The 9568-nt window shown below is 35.7% G+C and overlaps 1 protein-coding gene across 2 annotated transcripts in view; it reads right to left on the reverse strand.

Moving 5' to 3' along the window:
• ADAD1 (adenosine deaminase domain containing 1) overlaps nt 1-9319 on the reverse strand; it is a gene marked incomplete at its 3' end in the record, with an annotated part of 46514 nt that extends 37195 nt beyond the window's left edge. For both annotated transcript variants that reach the window (XM_082639028.1, XM_082639027.1), the window contains exons 1-4: nt 8833-9319; nt 7897-8085; nt 5563-5730; nt 813-881 (exon numbers count right to left, since the gene is read on the reverse strand). In XM_082639028.1, coding sequence (XP_082495154.1) covers nt 813-881; nt 5563-5730; nt 7897-8085; nt 8833-9004 — 598 coding nt within the window. In that variant the 5' untranslated portion in view covers nt 9005-9319. The remainder of the gene's footprint in view (nt 1-812; nt 882-5562; nt 5731-7896; nt 8086-8832) is intronic.
• Nucleotides 9320-9568: the final 249 nt, after the last annotated feature.

Below are 9568 nucleotides of genomic sequence, written 5' to 3' on the forward strand. Positions count from 1 at the left end.
TTATTGTTGTAGCTATTTTATAGACAGAGAAATTAAGGTGTACAGAGAAGTAACTGGTCCTAGGTCACATAACTAGTAATTTCAATTGCAGTTATAGTTTTCTTTGGGCTTGAGTGACAAATAACTAACATTAAAAGAAAGTGAATAGATTACTTGAAATGAATACCCCAACCATCAAGCACCAGAAAGCCACTGGATTTCATTAATGACCAGCCCACCGAAGCAAAGAGTTCTCAAAAAAGCAGTTATATGATATTGATAAGCCATCTCTTTATAGGAAAATAACCACTTCTTCAATAGTTCCTCTCCAATTTTATTATCTAATTTTTAGCAGGGTGTGGAAGGAAATACTCATCTTTGTTGAAGTGTGAGAGGTTTGAATAATAAAATACTAATGTACATTTTCATACCTATGCATATTTTAATTATATGCTGTTATAATTTTTAATTGGGTTAATCTTCTTTAAAAATTATCATAGGGGCTTCCCTGGTAGCACAGTGGTTGAGAATCTGCCTGCTAATGCAGGTTCGAGCCCTGGTCTGGGAGGATCCCCCATGCCACAGAGCAACTAGGCCCGTGAGCCACAGCTACTGAGCCTGCGTGTCTGGAGCCTGTGCTCCGCAACAAGAGAGGCCGCGATAGTGAGAGGCCTGCGCACCGTGATGAAGAGTGGCCCCCACTTGCCACAACTTGAGAAAGCCCTCGCACAGAAACGAAGACCCAACACAACAAAAATAAATTAATTAATTAATAAATTCCTACCCCCAACATCTTCTTAAAAAAAAAAAATTATCATAAAGGACTTTCCTACCATAATGTACTTTTGAAACATATACTGGTTCAGGCGAAACAATAGGTTCTGCAGGGATAGGAGGGGGACCTGTAAATAAAACAAAAACATAAGGAAAAATGAAACATCAAATGTTCCAAAGAGCAGGTATCATAATACTATGTAATAAAACAGCAATCCAAGAATGATTATCTTTTCTGTATACTTCTGCCAACTCTAGGCCATCTATTATCCATTAGCTCAGCCTTGCTAAATGTCTTTCCTATAATGAAATCAATTCTATGAACACCAAATACCTTTCTGGGTTCCCTACTCTTATGCTACTATATAGCTTGCTTTGTAACAGATTCAACATTCTGAAAAACGGTTAAAATGAAACCCTGTTCTAAATGCTTAAGAACAATTTTATATTTACAATAATACTAGGTAAAACATTTAAACTTAATATTCTACCAAAAATTTAGTAAGTAAAAAATTACCATTTTAATGCTATTTTATCAGAGTAGTTTGTAGGGGAATACTTCATTCAAAGTTTTCTAAGCTTTTAGTCCCATTCTTTGCAATAGCTTTCCAATTTGGTTCCCAAGTTAGGAAATCCAGGAAAAACAAGAAAAGAACGTGACACTAAACTAAAGGGATAAAAGATCAGGAAAGCTTAAATGAGAAGGGTCCAGGAGAAAAGGTTCAACTAAAGTAGTCAATATCTCTCAAGAAATCATTCATAAAGACAAAGAAAGAAAACAGAACTGTTTACTCTGGACCTCATTTTGAGTAAAATGAGAAACTGGTTGTAACATAGAAATTAGCAAAGAAAGACTGACAATGTCATCTTGGGGTTCACATTAATTAAGTAAATGTTGACTACAGTTAGATATATACACTCTGGACTTTAAATAAGCAGAACTTTAAAAACTCAGAGAAAGATGGATTTTTTCCATCTACTCAGTGAGGATCAAGTGAAATGAAAACTAAAGATATTAAATCCTGTTTATCAAGCAAAAATGCTTTCAATAAATAAGAAAATGTGACTACAAGTTGGTCTGCATTTTGAAACACCATATACAGACAGAGTAATCTTGAAAAAGATGAACAAAGTTGGAGGACTCACACTTCCTGAATTCAAAACTTAATTACAGAAGTTACATTAATCAAAACAGTGTGGCAGTGGCATGAAGACAGACACTTATAGACCTATGAAACAGAATAGAAAGCGCAGAAATAAATCCTTACAAAGGTGGTCAAATGATTCTCAACAAAAGTGTCAATACCATTCAATAGGGGAAAGGACAGTCTTTTCTACAGATGATGTTGGTAAAACTACATGATATCCACATGCAAAAGAATGAAGTTGGACCCTCAGATAACCCTATATACAAAAATTAACACAATATGGATCAAAGACCCAAACATAAGAGCTAAAACTATAAAACCTTTAGAAGAAAACATGGGCAAAAAGCTTCATGACACCGGACTTGGCAATGATTTCTTGGATCTGATGCAAGGCACAGGAAACAAAAAAAATAGGCAAATTGGACTTTTTCAAAATGGAAAACTTCTGTGACTCAAAGCCACTATTAACAGAGTAAAAATGCAAATCACAAAAGAGGGGCAAATATTTGCAAATCACATATCTGATAAGGGATTGCTATCTGGAATATACAGAGGACTCCTAAAACTCAAAAGAAAACCAAACAATCCAATTCAAAAATGGGCAAAAGACATGAGTCATTTCTCTAAAGAAGATATACAAGTGGGCAATAAGCACATGAAAAAAATGCTCAACATCACTAATAATTAGGGAAAGCAAATCAAAATCACAATGAGACATGATATCACACCCATTAGGATGGCTACTATCAAAAAAAATGAAGAATAGCAAGTGTTGACAAGGATGTGGAAAAATTGGAACCCTTGTGCACTGTGGGTGGAATGTAAAAGGGTGCAGCCATTACAGTAAACAATATGGCAGTTCTTCAAAAAAATTAAATACAAAATTACCATATGATCCAGCAATTCCACTGCTGGGTATAAAACCCGAACAATTCAAAGGAGGGTGTCAAAGAGATATATGTACACCCATGTTCATAGCAGCATTATTTACAATAGTCAAAAGGAGAAGCAACCCAAATGTCCATCAACAGATGAATGGATAAACAATATGTGGTATACACATACAATAGAATTATTATTCAGCCTTAAAAAGGAAGGAAATTCTGACACATGCCACAACATGGCTAAACTGGCTAAGTGAAATAATCCAGTCACAAAAGAGACACATACTGTATGATTCTACTTAAATGAGGTACCTAGAGTAGTCAAATTAATATAGACAGAAGGTAGAATGGTAACTGCCATGGGCTTGGTGGAGGGGGGAATGCGAGTAACTGTTTAATGAGTATAGAATTTCAGTTTTGCAAGATGAACAGTTATGGATGTTGGATGCACAAAAAAGTGAATGTACTTAACACTACTGGACTGTACACTTAAAATGGTTAACTTGGTAATTTTTATGTTTTAAATACATGCATTACAAAGAGTTTACATTACTTTTACCACATTATTAAATGATTTTTTAAGGGGTATTGAACTAAAATAAACACAGAGCCAGATTCTTAAATCACTGTGTGAAAGAGTGTTAGATTTTCAAAACCTAACATAATATCATTAATCATACTGCTCTTGAAGAGTCAGAGCAAAAAAGTATTTATATGGTTAACAAAAAACTAAGAATATACTTTTAAAAACACCATGTATAATATATGAAAGAAGATATACATGAAAAATAATTCTGATGAGTTCAGAATTTTGAAAAAATTAAAAATAAGTTTCAAAAATTTTACATTATAAATAGGGAGGAGACTAGAAAAACAAATATAACATTAATAGCAAAGAAAAGAAATAAATACTCAATACTTATCTTCCATATCCCTTCACAAGAAAAATAAATAGTTAAGCTCAGCTGTCTAGGACAAACATTTTAAAGAAGAAAATGTAGTTCATTATAAGGGAAAAGATGACCTAATTGAATTATTTCCAGGCTCTATGCCAAGAGAAAACCTTTTATTAAAGAACTCTTAGTCATCATTAAGGAACTATTGGCACTTTTTGAGAAAACAATGGTGAATATAAAAGTGGCATCAGTGCAGATGGGTAAATGCTACTTTAATTTTCACAAAAAAGGGAAAAGATAAATGTTTAGAAACTAAAAACTGTGGCCCACAGGGCAAAAGATTTGCTAGCCCTAGATAAACATTTTGAAAACCCTTAGGGGAAATGCATTTTTCATGAGAAGCCAATCATAAATATCATTTTCTGATAATTAAAGTAGATGCGTGGGAAATTCTGTAGATATATTTTAACTTGATTTCAACAAAGTATTTTAGTTCCTTGAGGGTACAGAATGGGTCTTACTTGATTCTAGATTCCTAGTATTTACCACAGTCCCTGGAAGTTATCACAGTCCTAGTATTTACCATAGCACATCCTCAAAACATAGATTTATTGATTGAATGCATGTGACGGTTGGAAAGAAATGGGGAAAATATTGCTGGGGACATACCTAGGTGGGTTGATAGCTTATAAAATAATCACATATAAAGAATTTCCATCGATAAACTGCCAGCATGGATAAGACACCGAAATTATCATACCCAGCCCTAAAAAATTAATTAATAAATCTAAAAAAATAGTGAACAGAAATATGAAAATTAACAAAATACTTTCCTAAGTACTTATTTAATCCAAACTATGACAAACTATCAGTATTTTGAAAACAATGAGAAAGACTACACATCAAAACTTAATAATGGTTTTAATTAAACAACAGAAAAATTAAAATATATGGAATAAGAACTGAACTTAGAGAAAGAACAAAATGACCTTAAGGAAAGTATTACAAAAGAAATATTAAAATTAATAGGTTATAAACAAACAAAAAAAGCCCAGTCATAAGGTGATTTGAATTTAACTAGAATGTATTGTCACTGTTTAAATCAAATTTAAATGTTTTTCTTTACTAAAGTTGCCTCATTTATAGCTAAACCAAAATGTAATCTAACATGAATGAATATTGACAAAAACTGGTTACTATGCTAACATATATTTTCCTCAAATTGATTAATATTTAATAAGAACCACTGTCATTTGATTATGTTACTGTTCACCAGGCACTGGTTATAAGCTTTGCATCCATTATTTACTGAATCCTAATGACAGCCATAGTAGGTATGTATCCTTGTCTCCATTTTTCAAATGATGAAACTTAGGCTTAGGCGGCAAACAACTTGTCTTGTCCAGGGTCAATACTCAATCCTGTGCAATCTAATTCTGGACTTTACACTCTCAACTATTTGCTATGCTACCTTAGGACCTTATTTTCTCAAGTAACCCTACCATTACCGAATTTAACATAGGCAAACGTCACAAAAATTGCATTAAAAACCTCTACATATTAAGTGCACAGTGTTAAGTTCGCAATAAGAATCCAATAAATTACAGAGAAAGCTAAGTTTCAGGACTCAAACCCATCTACAATCTGACAAGTTATCAGACAGTTCAGCAACATGTTTACATCTTTGGTGTTGAAATATACAAGAGCATTTTAACTACTATTAAATAAGTCAGCAATCAGCAACGGAAGAAAATTATTCAAATCCTGCTACTTCTATCTTGTAGTTGCCAAGTAACTCTTCATTGACATAAGTCTTTCAGGTGACTCCTTCTGGAAAATGATACACTTTACAAACACTACTTTATAATCAAGAATATTTACCTGATGTTTCTGAAATTCTTGGTTCAGTTTCTTCCAATTGTAGAAGCTCATCAAGAGCTAATTTTGCTGCATTGTATCTAGACTCCTTTTTATTTTGTCCCAGTCCAGTCTTGTATTGAATACCATCCACCACAGCACAAAAAGCAAAATATGGTCCTATAACATTACCTTGAAAAATAACTCAGAATGAATGCTGTAATACTTCACAGTACGATCTTGCAAAAGATGTCTGTTACATAGGAAAACATCCCAGTACAACTGTAGAAAACTCTCTCAGCCTACCAGTTATTCTGCAGAGCCAATACAGGTTAAAAGTAAAGCGGAGTGGGCCCCTGAACTAGTTCTGAGGAATCCTTCAAGCAGCCAGTTTGGCTCCAGATTCAGCATGAACAATAGGGCCAGCTTAGAGTACGCGTCACACACAGAGTGACAGTGCCTTGTATAATTCCTGGCAATGGAAAGCATCCCAATATCTATCTAATGACCAATGAGAGGGAAGATGTGGAGCCTCTGGCAACATGTCTGTTCTTTCAAACTTCAACACCAATGAAGTTGAACAACTCCTACCCTCCGAGTGCCCTGATACTCTTATAAGCTCCGGAACAGAAGGAATCCCTTTGAAGAAATCTTATGTTTCTATCAGGGAGTCACAATAAGCAATCCAACCCATCATAGCCTTACGGTGTGTGTGGGGGATTTACAAGGAAAACCAAACTGTAAATAAGAAGAAGAAAAGATATGCTAAAGAACTGAACTGTCCAGTCATCCAAAATTCCCAGAAAAATTACCTTTACACAGTTACATTTACCTAGTTTTCATATTTGTCTGATGAAAAATGAAATGGAACCATCTTCTAAATTTACAAGCCCAAGATTTTTCTGGTTCAAGTTTTACTTGGTATTCAGACTATAGGAGGCCTTTAAGAAACTTAAGTCTCCACTCTGGTTACAAATGGCTACATACAGTGTCACTCCACATAAGCCTCATTATTATTGTATTATCTTGTCTTCTTACATATTCCATTAACTGCTGGGTTTTTCTTTAAGATGTTCATCAAGATTTTAGAAGCAACTCCAGACTGCATCAGGGTAAACTGTTTTCCTCCTAACATCTATGACCTCAGTTTCCCAAATCCCTTCCTCCATGATCACCTGGGTTCCAATCCAAATTTAGTAAACCTGAGACTATTTTATATTTTTAACAAGTGGCCCAGATGATTCTTATTTGTGAGGTATTATGTGTCAAATTTGTTAATAAGTACTCTGTGTTAGAGTGCTGAGACTTTAAGCTTCATCCTGTTTCTACCCCAGGTTCTCAAACTTGATCATCATCTAAATCCATACTAAAGAGCTTGTTAAATACTGACACTCTGGTTTTTCTACCCAATCTACTGAATTAGATTATTCAGCTAGTACTATGCACATAAAATGAACACCATTAACAATCACTGGATTGTGTTTTTGAGTTTTTGCTTTGTTCAGCGAAGAGTTGCCCTGGTAAGTTTTTTTCATACTGTGACCAATAGTTTATATTTTCCAAGAGCAGTCTGAGAAGAGTGGCAGAAAGCTAATTACACAGAAATTCAGTCCATAGTATTGATCACATGAAGTTATCCAACCTACAGTGATAGAACCTAGGAAAACTTCACTTCATTATTAAGACCCTATTTTTGTCACCTGTTAATTTTCCTAATCACTAGTCATAAGGTTAAGAAATCAGAAACTTCTTTCCATCTTTTACTAATCTGTACTCCTGTAGCCTTCCACAGGTCCAATGTGCTAACAGATTCTTCTGGCAGGGGACAGTTTAAGAGAGAATGGAGAAATTTAGTCAGACAAGTCTGCAGACAGAGAATCAATCAGGTAACTGCTATTTTCCCTTATACTTTATAAAAATTAGGTTCTGAAATATAAATTTCAGAAGCCAAATTTGACTATAATTTTCATTAGGCATCATCATCACAGAATACTCATAAAATCATCAGAGTCCAAATATTCAACATCCCTACAAAAGTATATTTATGCTATAAGAAGTACTTACTTACACTTGAAAATAATCTACAAGGCTGATGAGATTTCCGTTAAACTAGCCATACACAAAATATTAAAATTCAGTATTTTAGAACTTTTGTATTAGTAAATTTAGAGGCTCAAAAGGCTAAAGAAGTATGAACATAAAAATTTCTGAAGTACCCTTGTCAAGACATACTAGCAATTATCTAACCCTGACATTAGGCAAATAAACAAGATAATAAATTTTGTACCACTTATATACTGTTTTCAATAGGAAAATATTTTCTAGTATTGGAACAACCAGATACAACTTCGCACTTGCCTGATGTTACTGTTTCCTTAAGGTCAAGCTGAACCTGCTGCGTTTGCGCAAACTGATACAAGGCTGATACAGGATTTATCTCTCCATGCTTGTATTTCATTATAAATTCCTTAGGCATTTCTTTCAGAGGAAGGAGAGGATTTGAAATAGATGAAAGACCTTTGGAGAGCAATGGTTCCGGAAAATTATCTAAAGATGTTTACACTTGTCAAATGGTTAAATTAAAAAGAATAATGAGACAAGCAAAAGCACCAAACCCTTTCCTAAAATGGAAGGTGTTCCAGACACATTTAGTCACATGTGTTTTTCATTAACAATGAGTTTCTACTACTAAAGAAGTGTAACTTGTTACTGTATATATCTTTTAGAGTACTATTTTGCAAAGTGCTATTATTGTCATATAATTGATATCAAAGAATCCTAGAATTTCAGTGATGTCAAGGTCTTCAGAGGCTCTCTAAGCCAGTTTTACCCATGATGTCACTAAGGCCTAAAATGTATTAAGACAGATTTGGGACTAGAACCTAGTTTCTGCTTCCCATTCACTATTTCATATTACCTTTCACGTTGAATTCAATCAAATTTTTAGTGTGTCTGTCCCTGCTTTACACTTAACACTCTGCTAAGTGATATGTGGAATAGAAACCAGTATAAATCCAGTTCTCTCTCCTGAAGGGGTGACACAGCCTCACCTCAAAAAGGCAAGACACACTGGAAGTGATTGTACACCCAAGTGGTAAAGAACAATTAAGTCAGTAGCCAGGGGAAGGATTTCTACTGTGCTGGGAGTCAAATCCAAGTTTCAGTTGGGATATGGCCACAGGTAAATGGATATATATCCAGGAAACATTTAAACTGGGGGCTCAACAAAACTAACTGGCGATCTCAGAATCTTAAAGAACGTAGGCGTTATTAGAAATGTAAAAGAATTTGTACCCGTCACTTGCGTAACCTTGGATGCCCTGTTCGACAGGCTGTAACTTTCCGAGGAACATCCTGTGGGTGTGGTTACCGTCTGGGCTGATGGCTGAACTGGCAAGTTCCTTTTCAGTATCTGGGCAAAGCTAGGGACCCGAGAACTCTGAAACCAGTCATCGTGGCCAGACATTTTCTCACCTACAAATTGTAAGAAAGTTGGCAGAAGACAAAAAAAAAAAAAAAAAAAGTACTACATAAACTAAAAATACTCTGAAATAGAAACCAACCGTATTCCCATAAGCGGCCTTTACACACACATGACAAGCACTAAACCTCTAACTCATGTCACGACTGCTCTGTGCCTACAGTTTTACGGGTGACAGAACTATCTCTCCTAAATCCCTCCCCAAAGCACTATTACAAAGAGGAAAGAAGGGACGAGGTGGTCCGTGGTGAAAAGCCCTTCCTCGGGTGTCAGGAAAAACAACAACAAAAAGAATACATTTGAGACCCGCAGCGGCCTGCCCCTTGGCAGCCTCCCGAGTCCCAGCCCAACACCCACCCACCAAAATTGTCTTTCTCACCCTGCTGGCCAGACCCCGCCAGCGGGCAGCTTTGACCGAGCTGCAGGCCGGGTGCTCGCCAGCCGTCCCCTGCCGACGCCATGGCTTCTTCCTCCCTGCCTCAACGTCTCACTTCAGACGGCTCGGCCCGACAACCACGCGGCCTGCGCTGCGTCTTTCAAAAGGCTGCC

The sequence above is a fragment of the Mesoplodon mirus genome, assembly GCF_964341445.2.
Source record: "Mesoplodon mirus genome assembly, chromosome: 2".
Lineage (NCBI taxonomy): Eukaryota > Metazoa > Chordata > Mammalia > Artiodactyla > Ziphiidae > Mesoplodon > Mesoplodon mirus.